The sequence below is a fragment of the Onychostoma macrolepis genome, chromosome 10 (genome assembly GCF_012432095.1).
Source record: "Onychostoma macrolepis isolate SWU-2019 chromosome 10, ASM1243209v1, whole genome shotgun sequence".
Lineage (NCBI taxonomy): Eukaryota > Metazoa > Chordata > Actinopteri > Cypriniformes > Cyprinidae > Onychostoma > Onychostoma macrolepis.
Window position 1 is genome coordinate 10215239 of NC_081164.1, and position 19646 is coordinate 10234884.

Consider the following 19646-nt stretch of genomic DNA (forward strand, 5'->3'; position numbering starts at 1 on the left):
TGCAGTGCAATAAAGTAAAAAAAAAAATACAAAAACCACCTCAATATCAGGGCAATTTTCCTCCTCTCACTCCCCTCTCCCACATCACTCACTCTCACACTCGTGTGGTATTAAACTCCCCGCCCCCCAACAGCGAGTTATCCCTCACGGTGTGCAGTCCGCCTCGCCCGCTGTCACAGTTCACAGAAGCGTGGCAGGGACTGCCAGGGGTATCAGAGTGGGTTATGAAATCAATAAAGAACGGCTACGCGCTTCAGTTCTTTCGCAGACCGCCCCGTTTCAACGGTGTGTTAATGTCCACTGTGCGGGAGCAGAATGTCTCAGTTCTGCGAGAGGAAATACACAAACTTCTCACAAAGCGCGCGGTAGAGGCAGTGCCTCTTACAGAACGCGAGAGCGGCTTCTACAGTCGTTATTTTCTGGTGCCAAAGAAAGACGGCGGACTCCGCCCAATCTTGGACCTGAGGCCGCTGAATCGCGCGCTTTCAAAACGCTCGTTCAAAATGATTACGCTGAGACAAATCCTCTCACATATCAGACCGGGAGATTGGTTTATCTCCGTGGATTTAAAGGATGCTTATTTTCACATTCAGGTAGCCCCCCGCCACAGGCGCTTCCTGAGATTTGCATTCGAAGGGATAGCGTACCAATTCACGGTCCTGCCCTTCGGCTTATGTCTGGCCCCTCGTACGTTTACGAAATGCATGGATGCTGCTCTCTCTCCTCTGAAGCAGAGCGGAATGCGCATCCTGAACTATCTCGACGACTGGCTAGTGTTAGCCCAATCAGAGAGCGTGCTGCTCAGCGACAAACTCAGACTCCTCGCTCATGTTCAGAGCTTAGGACTGACTGTAAATATGCAAAAGAGCATGCTGATTCCGAGCCAGAAAATCTCCTTTTTAGGAGCGGAGCTGGACTCAATCAATATGAGAGCGCGTCTGTCGGAAGAGCGCTCACAAAAACTGATCAGTTCTCTCGCAGTCTTCAAATTAGGGCGTTCTCCCCCGCTGAAATGCTTTCAGAGGACCCTCGGCCAGATGGCTGCTGCCTCGACAGTGTGCAATCTAGGACTCCTACATATGCGTCCGCTTCAGCTCTGGCTAAAGAGCATGGCGCACGGGCACCTTGCGCATCAAAGTGACGCGCAACTGTTTGCATACACTGAACCCTTGGCGCGATATGACTCTGTATCGCCGGGGTGTTCGTATTGGTCAAGTGATCAGGAGAAAGAATGTTACGACAGATGCATCGAGTACGGGCTGGGGAGCCGTATGCGATGGCAGACCAGCCTTCGGGACGTGGTCGGAAACGGAGAAGTCATGGCACATAAACTGTCTGGAGCTCCGTGCTGTACACCTAGCGCTCGAGTGCTTTCTTCCAGACATTCTTCAACGTCACGTTCTCATCAGGACGGACAGCATGACAGTGGTGGCGTTTATAAATCACCAAGGCGGTGTGAACTCGCCACCACTGCTGCAACTGGCGAGAGACCTCCTTCTGTGGGCAGATCGACACCTCCTCTCCATCCGGGCAGTACATGTCCCCGGACGCCTGAACTACGGCGCGGATTTACTGTCGAGGGGCGGGATAATCCACGGGGAGTGGAGATTACACCCTCTGACAGTCAATATGATTTGGAGTGTGTTCGGCAGGGCGGAGGTGGATCTCTTCGCATCAGCGGAGAACACTCACTGCCCGCTGTTTTATTCACTGACACACTCTCCCCTGGGAGTGGATGCGCTAGCTCACAGCTGGCCAAAAGTACGCAAGTATACCTTTCCTCCAGTGAAGCTTCTGCCTCGCGTGCTTTGCAAAATCAGAGAGGAAAAGGAATCTGTTCTGTTAGTGGCACCGAAATGGCCCAATCAGCTGTGGTTCCCAGAACTGGTGAAGATGCTGGTAGCCCCCCTATGGATTATCCCACTGAAGAGAGACCTCCTCTCTCAAGCACAAGGAACGATTTGGCACCCAAATCCAGAGTCATGGAGCCTTCATGTCTGGACGCTCGACGGAGCTTGTCAGTAACAGACGCACTTCCTCAGCGGGTGTTGAACACTATCTCTGAGGCTAGGGCTCCTTCCACGAGACGTCTTTACGCACATAAATGACGTACAAAAGGATTGCCTGTGTCCAAGCAAAGGCTGTCACACTGGATCGTCGACGCAATTGCTTTGGCTTACAGCTCTAAGGGCGGGGAATGTCCTATAGGGGTTCGGGCCCACTCAACATGCGGACTCGCGTCCTCCTGGGCCTGGGCAAATGGCATGTCTATCCAGGACATTTGTATGGCGGCAGGTTGGTCGTCACCCAGCACTTTCGCGAGGTTTTATAACCTAGATGTGTCGTCGCTTGCCTCGCATGTGCTGTCAGTGCACGCGCCTACTCAGCCTCAGCTATGATCTGAGATGTGTATCAGAGTGGTTTCGACTAGGTCGTATACACCCTGTATTAACGCACCACCAATTCAATGCTGTTCCCGTCAGTTATCACAGTGTTATGGTATAGTTCACCACGTCTTTTAGGACTTGGTCACCATCATACCGGTACGGCAGTACATCATAACATGATTTCATTAAAATTAAACAATTACAATTAATCTATATGTGAAAGTGCCGAAGCCGCCGCCATTTCACTTCTCTGTTTCACCGGAGTTAACTCCGCCCTTGGTGTGATGCGGCATCGTCTTGCTGCCGCGCTCCCCCTGACTTTTACATGGTTTCGACTAGGTCCTGTAGACCTGAGCTGTGTTTACAAAGAGCGCCAATATCATTGCCGCTCTTATTACGGCTCTGGTTGTGAAACTCGACATACTTGTCGAACCAGGCTCCATCGCTGTGACACGGCGGGATTTTATACGTTCCCATAGCAATGTAGAGTGACCGAATTGAACGCTCGATTCTGCGTAACCTCGGTTCCCCGAAATGAGGGAACGAGACATACTCGAATACTACTGAAGCCTTATTGAATCACGCCAGTGAAACTGGCCAATGACGTTTTCGCGCGCTTGAACGTCATTGGCCAGTTTCACTGGCGTGATTCAATAAGGCTTCAGTAGTATTCGAGGAAAAGGTATTTCCCATAGCAATGTCTCGTTCCCTCATTTCGGGGAACCGAGGTTACGTTAGTAACCGAGAGCGTTTTCCATTTCAGATGTATAGTAACTGTTTTTCCCCAAAGACTTAAATTATAGTAGCTGAGAAGTATTGATAGTGAAACAGATGTATTGTTTTAGATTAATTATGTGGGCCTTGTGAGGGCTTCCTGGGGGCTAAATGAGGGCTGCTCATGCAGGGCCAGTGCTAAGGGTCCAACGTTTTGCCAATGAGCAAATTCTCAGGGGTCCTGCGCTGGCAGCCCACTGGGGGGCCTTAGACTAGCCCTAAATGGGCCACCGTAGGCTTGTTTGCAGGGAAGGCTACAGGCAGGTGAGGTTTTTTTCAGGGTTGGAGCTAAACTCTGCAGGACATCGGCACTCTGCAGGACCGACGTTGCCTACCCCCCTGACATAGAGCATACTCTTTTAGCAGTCACAAAGTAATAACTTATTCAAAAAGTACCTACTCAAGTATGCCATTTCGGACGCAGACACAGTCTTAACATAGTGGCTATGTTAATGCAACTGGCTCATGGTCTTAAAATTTGACTCACTAAAATTTGATTTGATGCAAAAGTGCATTAGCAAAAGAGATTCATGAGTCTGTCTTGCAGGATACATCAATATGACAAGCAACAAGTGACCGTTTTTATAAATCAGTCTTTGAATTATGCCTTCAATTGTCCTATCGGTAAGCCCCGCCCCCTTAGTTACTGTTGCTCCCTCGGACAAACAAACGGAGTTGCTCACTGTCTTTCAATGACAGCTACAGTGTGAAAACCTTGTCCCACGATGTTTTTGCACAATTTTGGACACAGAAGGCCACCAAATGGGAATTAAATATTCCATGGAGGGATTTATAAAATATTTTAAAATAAATACGGTGGGTAACTCGAAGCGAGGGTTTACAATCACAATGTAAGCGGGAGAAGTCTCATATTACGGTCGGTCATCACGATCGCGGATGACAACATGCAGGATCAACACTGTTCATGTATCGCAGGCTACGATTAAATTAATGTACATTTAACCAGTTTAATATGGAGAGGCACTGAAATGTAGACTGTACAAGACGCGAGAACAGTCCGCTATTTAGGTTTGTACATTAGCATGGACTCACTAACTTTAACGTTAGTTTTAGCCAGAGATACCTAAAGCACAAGATAACGTTAACGTTCTGCTTGAGCAGATGAAAACTGTAACTTAATGAGTGTATGACAACCAGAAAATGAACGTTTTTGTCTTCATTTGTATTGGGGTGAATACTTAGGGACATTTTGCTCTGTTTTGTTTGGATTCAGAAAATGTAATAAAATAAATTATATTGCCTATCCTCTCAGGATACCTGGAAGCAGTGTTACAAGTACCCCAGGCACATCGTTTTTCCATTTTTGAAGCATAAACCCCATAAAACCGCTGCAAGCTTCGGTTCGTCCAGTGTTTCTCTATGGCGCTGAAACCTGAAGATGTCCGAGTTCCGCTCCCCGTGCAACTGATACTCGACTGCCATTGGCTAGTCTGCGTTCGAGGGGAGGGGCTTACTGATAGGTCAGTTGATTTGTTCAGAATGATTCAGGAACAAAACGTGAACTGATCAGTTCAAAAACAGAAATACCATTGCTTTTGTTATGAGATACTCAGTGGTTCTTTCTGCTGTGGCTTCCTTTCAAACTATTTTCATTGGTGGAGCCATATTGGACAAAGTAACTGGCAATATTGCTTCTAACATAGAAGTTACTATTATAAGTAACTTAATATTAACACTCACAAACATGCTGCTTGCCGAAATATATTAGCATGGTTCTGGTTATCTGTGGCTGCTTAACTGTCACTCTTTTTCTGCAGTTTTCAATCATTACACAAAAAGCTGAAATACACTACACAACTTTTGTACAGCTATTTCATCCAGTCAAACTACATTTGTTATGTATCTCTTACATGTTTCTGTTTGAGTTTGTTGTGTTTGAAAGTCATTTAATGTACAATGTCCAGTTTTCCTCCGTAACCATATACAAAGTCGGAAAGTGTTTTAAAAATCTGTTCAGATTACAAAGTTGTGTAGAGTTTTCCAACCTGGATAGCTTCAACACACAAAACAAGTCTAAAAATAGCATTCCACATTTTGTATACATAAACATGAGGAAGCCACTTTCAAAGAGCTTCCTCTGACAGCCTTAAGATGCAACTGAAACTTGTGTGCAACTGCAGGCAGTAATTCGGTCTGAGCACATCATCCATGCATCGACTTTGTGGTCATGGCATAATTCATTCTTTTATTTCTTATTGCCGTTTTCACACATGACCTAAATGAAAGCTTCCCTGCATCACACGTGCTTACAACCTCCCACACTGTGCGGTTAAAATAATTAGACCTCACCGGTTCTTCAGTGCACGAAGATGCTCTACAAAAGAGGTTAAAGGCAAATGAGACATGGAGGACATTTGCTTTAACCATTTGAAGTCCCTTGCACTTTTAGATTGTCACAGCAGCAGGCCATGATGTTACTTCTCTATTGTATCTTAGACAATGAGTAACGCCTCTTTTATATTGGTCCAATGAATGAAAGAATGAGAGAAAAGAACATTGTGATTGGCTCTGGATGAACAGATAACTTTGTAGGTTGTTTGTCACATAGTAACTGCATGAGAACACATATTGCTCTTGATTGTCATGGCTTAAGCTTTAAGTTGTTTTTATTTCAGTCTACAAAACAGGTACTATTTCTGTGTTACATCATATTGCTCGAGCTTACTTGAGCTGACTTGACCAAAATTACGTCGCTACCTCAAACCAGCATCACTTCTTCATTTGCACCATCATGAGTTAGTACATCAGGTCTCTGCAAAATACAAAAGAGGATGCACTTTCTGAAATATGAAATGGTGAGAATTTTTCATATTACATAAGATCAAAAATAATATATACCTGCAAAAATATTATTGGTTGAATTTGGCAAATAGCTTGAATCAGCTTTTGCTTTCTGACATAATCATGTACAATACCTGTTTTGGGCTGTTTTATGATGCATATACAGTAATGCATGTGAAATATAGTCTCGCATTATATCACACCACAGAAAGCTTATATTTTGAAACGCTTGATTCTGATTGATCAGTCTATTGTTAAATATATTTAAAATAACCACTGAAGTGTACAACTGAGAGTTCGGCTTGGCAAGCAGTTTCATACTTGTGCTAGTTTCATGTTTTTCACATCCTTTGATTTCTTTTGTTTAACGAAGTAATTTCAGTTCAAATCAACATTTAATGTACATTTAACTAAGCACCCATGCAGTAAGTGAGATAATATACAGCTGGTCATTATCACAAAACAAACCACAACAAAGTATCTATAATACAAAATGTATCACTATCTTCTGACTTATCTTGCTGTTCTCAATAGATATTATCAAAGTGTAACGCGTTGACCACATGGGTGTGGATGCTGCTCTCTTTGTTACCTGGTAATGATTATGCAATTCTGTTCAAAATTTAAGCACATATTATAATTATTTGTTGGAAAATCACTGAATTAAATCTTCATCCTATAATACAACAATGACAATAAAATGGCTTCAAATGTAACTGAACATTTATTGGCTGTCCTGTCTTTTTCTGTATTTATAGTCGGACATGCATTATTTAACGGCACCTCAGTTCAGACTGTTCATCGAGGAATGTCAGTCAATATCAGCTGTAACTACAAACCATCAACTGACAGTGATGACACAGTGGCACTGAGTACTAATAGTACGTCATTGTGCTCAGCAATGAAAAGTAACAAATCATGGATATATCAGCCATGTAGAAAGCACTGTAGATTTATTTGGAATCCAGAAACTGTGCAAATGACATTTGAGATATCAAATCTGCAGATAAATGATTCTGGCACTTACAAATGTGTTGTGACAAGATTAATACCACCTCCTTCCGTCCTTCTGAGCGAAGAAAGAACAGTTGTTCAAGTGATTGGTAAGTTTATTATGAAACAGAAATCACAATGACAAGTGATCTGAGTGAATATATGGTAAAACAGTGTATCATTTACAGTATTTGCTCTTGATTTTATTATAACCGTCTTATACTTCATTTAGCACGGCCCATTGTGTCTGTGTCACACATAAGTGCATTGGGTGGATTTGCCTCGATCCTGTGCAGCTCTGAGGGGTTTTACCCTTCTGCTCTAAAACAGCTGTGGATGAGAAATGGAGAATTTCAGAACGCCTCTCTCACATACTGCATTAACAAAACCAACCCAGACGGATCATTCACCCTCCATTCATACCTGAATGTATCTGACTGTGAACACTACTCGTGTTGGGTAAACCACTCATCCCTGAGCCAGCCAACAAACATGTCTCTTGATTGTTATGGGAACAGAGGTATTACGTATTTTTTATTTAAAGTACATAATAGCATTAAATACCATAGTGTGTCTCATGGGATATAGTTCTGTTACACAATCAGTTTTATTATGTAATTCTGCTCAATAACCTTCTTCTAGATAAAAATGTATGCATAGCTCTGGTGACCTCTGCGCTGCTGATTCTCATCATACTCATCACGGTTGCGTGCGAGCATTCCAGTGAGTTTAACAATTGATCTCCAACACACAGTGTCTTTTTACTTATCAATTTAAATCTCAGTAACCAAAGTTCTCACTCACTGAAAAGTTTTTCATGGCAGAATAATGTTGTTGAAATCTAAAACAAATGTTATAATAATCAGAAATATTCTGATCAAGTCATTATTCTCATGTTCATCCAGGAAGAGCACATCACAGGTCTCCTGGAAGAGTGAATGTCACACCTGAGCCTGATCTCCAGTCTCACCTGCAGTATGACGTATATTCATTGTTGGGTGACCATCGTCCAGTCCCATGCAGCCCTGTCGGAGTTCACTCATCTCCACAATGAACACCAAATGTTTTACATTGATAGATATCCAGATCCATTTCTATCTTATTCAGTAACCTGATACCAAATTTGTGTATGTAATATATAATTTACATATGATTATTTAAACTTCCATTAACATCTTGTTGAGTGTATATGTTGTCGACAGAGTATATGACACATACAAAATATAAGACCTGTGTTCTCTGCCAGCTTCAGCACGTAAAAACCAATGAAATGGCTTGCAGATTGTAGTTTTCTTTCCTGTGTTGGCTTATTAATTCTCTAAAAAATGAATTCTTTGTTTATATCACATGTACAGTCTTTGACAGTTTTCTCATGACCTATATCAAACATGTAAACACGGTGTGGTTAAAATAGCCTGACCATTTCATTGCTTTCTCAGTTCAGCTGTACAGTCAGAGCATGAAGACGTTGTTCTAAAAAGGAGTTTTGTTGGAGACAAATACAAGCAAATAAGATCTATTTGGTTTCACTATTTGAATTCCTACGCACTTTTTAGACATTGTCACATAGCTGCAAGTCATAATGTTTCTTTTTCAGCTTGGAATAAAACTAAACCCTGAGTTGCTTTCAGAGCAATTAGACTCTAATCAATGAAGGCCTAAAAGAAGACAGCTGTTGTGACTGGCTCCTCAACAAAACAAAACTGTTAGGCTATAAAAGTACTTTAGTAAGAACCCTAGGAGTGATAGATTAAAAACAACTTTAATTTGGATACAAATACTAACATAAACTTGACTGTCATGTTCACTTGGTGTGGTTTCTGAAGTGGTTCTGTCCCCTTGCATTATCTGGACTAAAAATATTTGCTTGTGTTCATCTTAAGAAAGAAAGTAATAAACATTTGGGATGACATGAGGGTCAGTAAATGATGAGAGAGTTTTCATTTTTGGGTGAACTATCCCTATCCCAGAACTATCCCAGAATACAAGAATGTGTTGAATAAATGAGGAGAGTCATAGAATTACAAAAGTAATGTTTTGAAAGGCCACTTGTTTTGTGTTGTCTATTCAATGTCACTGTCTAAAAGGATAATTAATCTTTTAATTGTTTATTTGGGGCATTTAGAGTTTTTTTCTCAGCAAATATTGATAAATAATTATTTGCAAGGCAAGGCAAGGCAAGGCAAGTTTATTTATATAGCACATTTCATACACAATGGTAATTCAAAGTGCTTTACATAAAAGGAAGTGAAATAGTCATTAAAAATAAGAGATTAAAAATAATAAAAATCACAACAATAAAAACAAAGTGATTTAAAAATTGATTTTAAAAGAATTAAAAACATTTAAGAATAGAAAATGATTATATATAGTGCAATCAGTTCGGACGTAGCACAGTGCTCATTTGACAAATGCACAGCTAAACTGATGAGTTTTGAGTCTGGATTTAAATGTGGCTAATGTTTTAGCACATCTGATCTCTTCTGGAAGCTGGTTCCAACTTTAACTTTTGGCATAATAGCTAAAAGCGGACTCCCCTTGTTTTGTGTGAACCTTTGGTATTTCTAACTGACTCGATCCTAATGATCTGAGTGGTCTGTTAGGTTTATATTCAGTGAACTAATTAGATTAATTAATGAGCAAATCATGTAATTATTAAGATTTTTTTTTTTTAATTCATTGACAGTCCTAATTCCTACTCAATGTATAATATAATGACATATTATAAATACAACTTATCCACTACCTGGTAAGAACATCACTAAATATGAATTACAATTAATTTAATATACAATGTTTATTTAATTGAAAAAATATTCCCACAAAATATTAATTGTATTTAAATTCTAATCACTGCTTTTATTTGCACTCAATCTTGTGCATTCAGCTGATATATTACACAGCTATGGCTTTATCAAAACAGAACGAATAATGAATAAACTTTTTTTGGGAAAACGGAACTTTGGTACCTCAATATGCTTCCTCAGATTTGATGGTGAACTTTTGAAGCCAGATATTTACCTGATGAAAGTCATAACTGAAGTAGAAATTTGTGTGCTTGATGCATGAAAACAATGACCACTGGTTCTCACAGCAGTCACGCACGTTTGAGCTTCTGTTTACCATATTTAATGTGTATATGATAAAATAAAAATGTAATGTACTTTTCAAGATGAAATATAATTGTAAGGAGTAAAAAGTGTGACCACATGTGTGTGGATGCTTCTTTCTTTCTTTTTTTGGTAATGAGTCTATTTAATCTGTCAAATTAATTTCAAATATTGAACCCCAGGTTAAAATGCAATTTTAAGTAATTTTATGTAATTAAAAAAAAAAAACTTATTTATTATAGTTTTTTTTTTTTTATTTCATTAATAGTTTTTTTTTTTTTTTTTATTAAATCAATGAACTGAATTGTAATATTAACTGCCCAGATAAAACAATACTATAGTACCGTATTCACCCGAATATATGACGACCCCCCTTTTTCCAGAAGTACCTTTTGGAAAAAGGCTTTTTAAAACCAAATCTTGTTCTCTCTCTCTCTCTCTCTCTCTCTCTCTGTAAAACACATTTTTTCTTAAATTATTTTCATATTGCATATTTCTCCTATTTTAATTTTTGTTTCGAAAGTATGGTAAATACTGATCAAATGTGCCAACAATGACATTGAAAAATATACACTTTCTGATATAGGCACCATAAAAATAACAGGTAGCCCATCTGAATTATATAACATTTAGGCTATCCATCTCATAGTAGCCTACCAAAATTTTATTAACAGTAGAAGTGAAATCTTATTGTAGTCTTCAAATCTGGGTACTGTCTTATGTTTTAAAATCACTTACAGAGGAAGTTTGGTCCCATCAGGCTAACATGACAGTCACGACTCGTGCCGCTGTAAGCTTTTCTTTTTCTTTTGTTTTACAGCACACATTACATTACATATTTCATCGCACACTCGTTTTATGCGTTTTTGGCGCCACTTATAGTTGTGGGTGAATTATTGACATGTCAAAGTCTAGACCCTGAATATAAGACGACCGCGTTTTTTCAGATGTATTTCCAAGAAAAAAACATCGTCTTATATTCGGGTCAATACGGTAATTTATAGTAAACACTATACTATAGTGTTTTTGAACCATAGTAAAGTACTTGAATTAATTTGTTGTGGTAATTCTGTAGTTGCTGTGATAATATAACAACTATAGTAATATAAACAAATTACTTTACCCAATACTTTGTACTTTCTAACTATAGGGTATATTATACTACAATACACTACAGTTTACTGTATTAAAAACTAAAGTATACTACAATATTTATTACAGTTTATCAGTTCACTATGCTATAGCATTCATTAACAAAGTGTTGTAAATAAATACTATAATATATACAGTATAATACACTTTACTACAGTATGGTTCAAAAACACTATAGTATTTACTATAAATTACTATAGTATTTTTTCACGTGAATACAAATTTTGGTGTGATGCAACAATTCAGTTCAATAAAGTTTATTAATAATAATAATAATGTTATTATTATTATTATCGCTGCTGTCCCGTCTTTTTCAACTGTTATAGCTGGGCATACATCTCACAGCAGCTCGGTTCAGACTGTTCATCGAGGAATGTCAGTCAATATCAGCTGTAACCATGTATCATATGTGCTCTTGATAAATACGCATTTTATTATAACTGTCTTATTTTTCTTACAGCACAACACAATGTGTCTGTGTCTCATATAAGAGCACTGGGTGGATTTCCCATGATGCTCTGCAGCTCTGAGGGGGTTTACTCTTCTGCTTTAGAGCAGCTGTGGATGAGAAATGGAGAATTTCAGAACGCCTCTCTCACATACAGCATTAACAAAACCAACCCAGACGGATCATTCACCCTCCATTCAGTGTCAGTGTCATCATCCAGTTTCATACAGCAACTGTCACCTCCACAAAACTGATTATTCTAGTGAGACATGTAGACTTGTAACTCAAAAAATAAAGTATGTCTAAGTTTCAAACCCTGATTGGTGGGTTTTTCTTTAACTGGCCTTTTTGACTGATTTTGTGTGAAGTGGAGAAGGTTTTAGCCTGCCTAAAAACCTCCACTTTCTTTTGCCCATCTTCCAAGAAATGTAGCTAATGCATTTACGCCACCTACTGATCTGTAGAGTGGATACAGAGCCATTTAAATAATAATCTTCACATTTGTATTGAAAAAAACAATAATATATTTAAATATATATTTGTTATTCATCAACAGACTTTCCTCTTGATACATGTAATCATGACTCATACTAATTCAGAACATACTGTCAGGTGTTTTCAGTTTTAGTGTGTCCCATGCAATCCAGCTTGTGATATTATTTCATCCTTGTGAGTGTATGAAGTGCTACCCACATTTTTAACACATTTACTAGAGTGGGAGTAGCTACATCCTGATAGGTATTTCCTGTTGACAAGATGTGCCAGCTCAGTTCAGCTCAGCACATTTATTTTGACTGTTGTGTATGCACTGATAAATATTTCCTGCTGACAAGATGTTGTTCGTTTCGTGATGAAATTAAAGGTAGGATTAGTAATTCTGAGTGGATAGGTCAAATTTTCACAACACAGACACTCTATCAGAAGTCCAAAAGCTTATCAATTGTGACTCTGGACCACAAAACTAGTCATAAGTAGCACATTTATATTTGTTGCAATAGCCAACAATACATCGTATGGGTCAAAATTACCGATTTTTCTTTTATGCCAAAAATCATTAGGATATTAAGAAAAGATCATGTTCCGTGAAGATATTTTGTCAATTTCCTACTGTAAAAATATCAAAAGTTAATTTTTGTTTGTTAATGTGCATTACTAAGAACTTCATTTGGACTATAACTATAAAGGCAATTTTCTCAATATTTAGATTTTTTGCACCCTCAGATTCCAGATTTTCAAATAATTGTATCTCTGCCAAATACTGTCCTATCCCAACAAACCATACATCAATGGAAATTTATTGGTTTTGTGGTCCAGGGTGAGGGTCACAATTCATCGAGAAGGCTTCTGGGTAACAGCTTTGCCTGCAATACACCACTTTTCAAGCTAGAGGGCGCCATTGTCCAATTTATAGAAACGCCACAGTCCATTGCACCCCAGCCTTTACTTTATCAATATATTTCCAAAAAAAAAAAAAAAAAACCTCCTAAATGACCACACGGGCCCATTACCCTTATACTTCACGTTTACTGAATTCAGAGCGGTATGCTTATTTTGATTAATTGTCGTTTGATTTGGTCAAATTTAGTGAAACATTTCCGTCCTGTATTTATTTATATGAGTGTTCTTCTACCTGTAGACATAATAAATGCTTTTTATTTTACTTTTTCAATTTAGTTTTTATCTATTTATCACGTATGCCTCTACCAACTACAATGAATCGTTCGCTTCACGAGTCAAAAGAATCGACTCCTGAATCATTTCCTTTGAGCATGCGCACAAGACAAAGTCACGTCACCCGTATTCGCGCGGAGCGGATCTGAAAAGTGTCTTGTGCTCAAGGCAGCAGGAGTTGTCCACATGTGGATGAAAGGAAAACACGGTCAGTATATCTGTTTGTAGTGATGTAGTGAGCTCGCGTATAACTAATATATGTTTATAAACTCCAAATATTAAGTTAAGTATAACTTGAAACTAATGGTTGTAAAGGAAACGGTCAGAAAAGCCAACCGAAAATAAAATCGAGGCCACGTTAACTTCGGCTAAGCTACAGTTAACGTTAGCAAATTTCGGTTTGTGAGAATTATTTTAATATTTCTTGAAGCGAAATACGTGGAAATGTTAGTATTGAGTGTAGTTTTAATATATGGCATTTAAACAAGGCCGTCGTTATCTCGTGTTACTTAAGTTTAGTTGGGCAACTGAATTTTTCCTGTGTGACTAATGTTAACTGGTCAAAACTGTTGCACAAATACTTAGCAATAATCATCAATAAATGAGTGAAAAAAATGGTAATTTTGTTCTGTGAAGTCTTTTATCCGCAAATGCCCTAGATAATAATTGGTAACGTTAGGTTGAACTACGACGCAGCATTTCAAAATGATGAGATTATTATTAAACGGAATGTACTTTAGAGATCAAAAACGATTTTTTATACTCGTGCCGTTAAGGTCCATAGATTATTACTGGTCGTTTCTTTTATGGTCTTGTGTTTCAAACGGTCCTGATGTATTTAGCGCGCCATCCTGCTGTTCTGTCCCGCCGTCTGACCGCCCAGCTTTGTGTTGATCACTTGATGTAGTGCACACTAGATGAAGTATCCATAGAGAGAAGATCTAAGGAGCTTATGTTTCTGGTACATTGTTTTCGAATTTGATGGTTTAGAATGAAACCTTTTCTGAACTTTATGAAAAAGTATGAAGCAGGATCTTCTATATTTTATAATGTATTCTTAGTTTTAGTAGTAGCAGTAGTAATAAAATATATTAATGTGTTGATTCGTTTTTATTATTTAATGCATTATTTAAGAAATGAATAAACAAATTGCATTCATGCTAAAATGTTTGGGCTCTGTAGGATTTTTTTTACAGTTTTAAATGCTCTTCTCATCAAGGCTGCATTTATTTGGCCAAAAGTACAGTAGAAACAGTAATATTACAATTTAAAATAACTGTTTTCTATTTTATTCAAATAAAAATGTATTCCTGTGAAGGCAAATCTGAACTTTCAGGAGTCTTCAGTGTCGCATGATCCTTCACGAATCTTTCTAATATGCTGATTTAATGTTCAAACATTTCTTGGTATTATCAATGTTGAAAACAGTTTTTAGCTTAATGTTCTTGGAACGTGTGGAAACATTTTCAGGATTCTGAAACAAAAATAATTTGAAATGGGAATCTTTTGCAACATAATTGTCTTTTTTTTTTAAATAAATAAATAAAAAAACATTTGTGCAATTAAAAATTTATATAATTATTTAAATTACACAATTTTATTGTTTATGACCAGATTTCTTAAATTGGAAATCATGTTTTGTTTACAAACTTATATTCATAGGAAATAATTAAAATCACAGGGTGTCATTGGTATTTGTACTCTGTATTCACAGAAGTTGGACCTGAATTTCAGCTGAACAGCTAACGATGAAGAAAGAAATAGCAGCGGTGGTATTTTTTCTGAAGCGATTGATAAAGAAGGCTGAGAAGTTGGATGCAGAAAAGGTGGACCTGTTTGTGGAGCGGTTAACAGTAGCATTGCAGGAGAAGTACAAGGGTCATTGGTATCCAGACAACCCCAGCAAGGGCCAAGCATTCAGGTACAGCACTCCGATAAGTAGTACTGTTCATTGACATCCTAATAACAAAGATTTCATGTTCCTTGGGTTCACAGATAGTCAGAACAGATGTGTCATGTTAAAATGAGCTATAAATGTATCCTGTGCAGGTGCATCAGAGTGAATCGCCTTCATAAAGAGGATGCTGAATTGCTCAGAGCGTGTGCTGAGAGTGGAGTGCAGTACAAGGACCTCGGTCTGCCTAAGGAGCTCACACTGTGGGTCGACCCCGGAGAGGTGTGCTGTAGGTGAGTTCATGAAATAAAGCAGATGTGCTTCTATTTGTATAGAAGTGTTTTGCTGGTTTGTTTTTTGACATGTCTTTACTTCTAAATTGGCCATAGGTATGGCGAGAGGAATCATGGTTTCACTGTAGCCACCTTCTCAAGTGATGACGATGATGATAAAGAGGATGTGACAAAGAAAGTGACGAGTGCTGTGGAGAGGGTCACGTCAGATTACCACTCCGGATCCTCCTCAGATGAGGACACCAGCTGTAGAGAGGCCCAGTACACCCCACCTCTCCACAACCACACTCCATACCAGGTACAAAATGCCTTGATTGCTACAGGTACACTACTGTTCAAAAGTTGCTGCTCTTTTGTTTTTGGAAGCCTCTTCTGCTTACCAAGTGACATTGATTTGATCAAAAATACAGTTAAAACCATAATATTGTGAAATATTATAATGTTAAACAACAGTTTTCTATTTTAATCAATTTAGTAACATAATTTATTCCTGTGATGGCAAACTGCAGTGTCACATGATTTTTCAGAAATCATTCTAATATGCTGATTTGGTGCTCAATCAATCAATCAAAAGTGCTGCTCAATATTTCAGTGGAAACCGTAATATGGTTTTCTTTCAGGATTTTAAATAAAGTTCAAAGCAACAGCATTTATTTGAAATAGAATTTTTTTGGAACATTATAAATGTCTTTCAGTGTCACGTTTAAACAATTTAATCCATCCCTACTGATTAAAAATTTGAATTTCTTGAAGTCTTACTGACCTCATGATTTGAACAACAGTGTAGGTCTGTTGACTAACACAATATTAACAATATTTCTAAGGACTCTCCTTTTAATGTTACTAGGCAACAGTGTTATTCAGAAATGTCGTCATTAGATGTTTTTAAAAAGGCTTCACCTGGGAAAATTTAGATTCGGCTTATTTCTATCAAATATTTAACTGAAAAATCTTCTGTGCCTGTTTTTACAGTTGTAAGAAATTTATAGTTAATAGCCCCTTTCACACTGTAATTCTGGAAAATTACCAGCATGACAGCATGTAAATACACTAATGTGCTGTTCACTCAAGCAACAACATTCCTTCTTTTTTCCACGAAGATACCATTCACACACATCAGCACCCAAACTCATTCACAATCTCTGATGTCAGTCACTGGAAATTACCTTTAAAAGCTGTACCGTCTTTATATAAATCTGTCCAGTCTAATAACATTTTTTTTTTTACTTCTGAGTAACAGGCATAAGGGTTGATTATGGGGTGATTACACAGAATGTGTTTTGCACTAGACGCATTATAGATACTAACAGTACCACAATTACTTTAATGCACAGCTGTGGTGCTGGTGAATGGGGAAAAAAGGCAGGCCTTGAGTGCGATACATGGAGCAATGGTTGGATGTTTGTCTAGCGCATGTTTACATAGGGAAAATAATTAAAAGCAGCAGTGCTGCTGATTTACCAGTAGAGCTGTGCAATTAATCCATTAATCGATTATCATGCGCATCTTGTTAGTAAAGCTGGTTTCATGATCAGCAGTAAATCCCCATCACCTGCTTTCAGATGGAGCAGCAGTTAATACACAGAGCCGTAGTTCACTGACAAGCTACGCTAAACCGCGTTCATAAACAAAGGCGATTCGTCTTCAATTATGAACGCGATTTTGCCTAGCTTGTCAAAGCAGGTGATGGCAATTTACTGCTAATTACGAAACTGGCTTTACTGACGAGATGCGCATGATAATCGAATACGATTAATTGCACAGCCCTATTTACCAGTATTGTTTAATAGGTCCTGTTCGCACATGGTCTCTTAACGGTAATTTACCAATAAAGGCTGTATGTGTAAAAGGGGCTCTTTTTTTTTTTTCCTTGAAGAAAAGGTGCAACACTCACTAAACAGACTTTGTTTTTAAAAAAAAAAAGTAACATTTTGGCTATCCTCAAGGCCTTTGAGTCTTAAAGTTAAAGTTAGTGTTGCACCTTTGCTTCCAGCAAGATGGACCTTTTGATTTTTGGTTGCACCTCCTTCTTCAGCTGGTTGAGCACTTTCTTTAACTTTCATGTGAATATAAGTTTTTATGCAATGAGTATAATGGATATGGCATGAAAAATTATATTTTGAGTGTACATTTTATTGAAAGTGGAGCTATGATTTGTAGACAATTTTAAAGGGTAGTTCAGCTAAGTTTTAATTTCATCAGTAAAATATATTGTCTTTTTAAACATTGTTTCTAACTATATCTGCTGTCGTCTTTTTTTTTTTTTTTTATTAATACAGCTTGTATATGCCAGTGCCCCAGTATGGAATCCTGTACCAAGGAAGAAGTTCATCCCCGGGAAAGGGCATTACCCTCAGCGGCCACACTACATGATGCGCCCCCCTTGCAGACCCAACCATTCCTTTAAACCGCACAGCTGGGTCCAGCAGGGGTACCGCAGCAAACATGGCTACTGGGGCAGCACTTCAAACCTAGTACACCAGCTTCAGTGACCACTGTTACTACAGCATGAAAGTTCATTGGTGTCAATGTGAGGGGTGTTCCATTGGAAAGTGTTTTTTGAAGTTACCACTAAGATGACTGACCAAATTTTTTAAAATGTATTTTTGTAGTTCTGCTTTTTTGAATTTGTGACTGGTCAAATTTTTTTTAAAGAATGATAACAGTAACTGTTTGCACTTTAGAGTATTTGTAATAGAACATGTATAAGGTAAACTTCGTACGTATTGGATTAGTAGTATTTCAAGCATTTCCAATTTTTATGGTAATGGAAATGTGCTGTATTTATGTTATATGGGATCATTTGATAACACTTTACATCATGTTTTTGTCATAGTTTCAGTGACCCAAATGTTTTATTTATTCACAGTAAAGTATTATGTATTGCATAGACCACTTAAATTATGGATAACATTAAAAAACATTTTCAAGAATATGAAATCTTTATGATTGAGGTTACTAGTGTGTTTGTAGTTTTGTTAGAAAAACACTAGGTGGCAGTACGACATATTTCACTCCTTTTCTTTATAACTGCGCACTTTAAATTAGGGCACAGCCAACAATGTCTTGGTGTACAATACTTTTAACTCGTTTTCTAAATAGTATAGAATTGCAGTGCTCTTTTTATAGTACAGTTTTATTTAGCTCATTCGCAAGCGGTTATTTTGTGGCATTTGGAAGTTTTATATGGACACAAGTAGTACAGATGTGTTTCTTCACGAGTCAGTTCAGCAAGTTCACTAGCTTGCCACACCTTCCTCTGAGCAGAGCAAACTGTTCACAAACTCTGACCAAGTTTAAGAGGAAATGACTACAATTCATGGCTATCAATCCCACCATTACAGATTCGAGAGGAATTGCCTAACAAATTCACTTCGCTTTTTTCAACACCCTTGTCTGTTAGACTATTGTAGTGTGCATCCAATATGCGCATTGTGCTTGGAAAACAGGTTGCTGTTAGTACACACTTCAACAGTATTTGTGTTTCATTACAATTATATTTCATATTGCACAACACTAATTGTTTTTTTTTCTAGTGCAAATAAATGTCAATTAATTTATTCAACTGATGTATTTGACCTAAATAGGCAGCATGCTGTTTTTATATGATTAAGGTTGCAAAAACAGATGCACATATTACAAATAATAAATAAAATCTTGATAGTCAAGTAAATAAAACAGACATAATTTTCCCAAAGTAGTGCTACCAGATTCGATTCGGGCATGATTCATACATGAATCATTCTTTTGAGTCGGCTCTTTTCTATGAACTAGTCAAACGAATCAGCAACTCGGTCAGAAAATGAATCGCGAATCAATTCGCATGAGTCGAACAGCTCAGGTACTGAATCGTTCGGAGCGCTTTTTCAGTGTGAGTAAAACATGAGATACTTTGAACACAAATAACAAAAATAGCGATTTAATTACATTAAATTGAAACCAAACCTGCAAATGTATCCTATCGTTTGCTAACGACGAAGAAGACCTGATTTAAGCTCAACAACTGCATTTGCTGCTTGCAAACGACTCTGTACTGCACTTCCTATCAATAGACAATCAAAACACCACCAATTCACCGAAAGCGCTTAAAGCACCGTTCTCCAGTACTGACGGAGGCCTAGA

At 38.1% G+C, this 19646-nt stretch overlaps 2 protein-coding genes across 4 annotated transcripts; both read left to right on the forward strand.

Moving 5' to 3' along the window:
* Positions 1-5856: 5856 nt before the first annotated feature.
* LOC131548583 (rano class II histocompatibility antigen, B-1 beta chain) lies at positions 5857-8837 on the forward strand. Of its 2 annotated transcripts, XM_058790014.1 has the most exons (6): positions 5857-5977; positions 6498-6558; positions 6722-7066; positions 7189-7476; positions 7599-7679; positions 7862-8837. In XM_058790014.1, the coding sequence occupies exons 1-6, from the start codon at positions 5954-5956 to the stop codon at positions 8008-8010; spliced, it is 948 nt and encodes a 315-aa protein (XP_058645997.1). In that variant the 5' UTR covers positions 5857-5953; the 3' UTR covers positions 8011-8837. The 2 variants fall into 2 exon arrangements, with proteins under 2 accessions (XP_058645997.1, XP_058645998.1); XM_058790015.1 differs by lacking the exon at positions 6498-6558 and having other exon boundaries at positions 5938-5977.
* Positions 8838-13408: 4571 nt separating this feature from the next.
* Positions 13409-18944, forward strand: btg3 (B-cell translocation gene 3). 2 transcript variants are annotated; one of them, XM_058788317.1, is made up of 5 exons: positions 13409-13545; positions 15052-15258; positions 15387-15524; positions 15621-15822; positions 17804-18936. In XM_058788317.1, exons 2-5 carry the CDS (start codon positions 15086-15088, stop codon positions 18014-18016), a joined length of 726 nt encoding a protein of 241 aa, XP_058644300.1. In that variant the 5' UTR covers positions 13409-13545; positions 15052-15085; the 3' UTR covers positions 18017-18936. The 2 variants fall into 2 exon arrangements, with proteins under 2 accessions (XP_058644300.1, XP_058644301.1); XM_058788318.1 differs by lacking the exon at positions 13409-13545 and having other exon boundaries at positions 15067-15258; positions 17804-18944.
* The last annotated feature ends 702 nt before the right edge of the window (positions 18945-19646 follow it).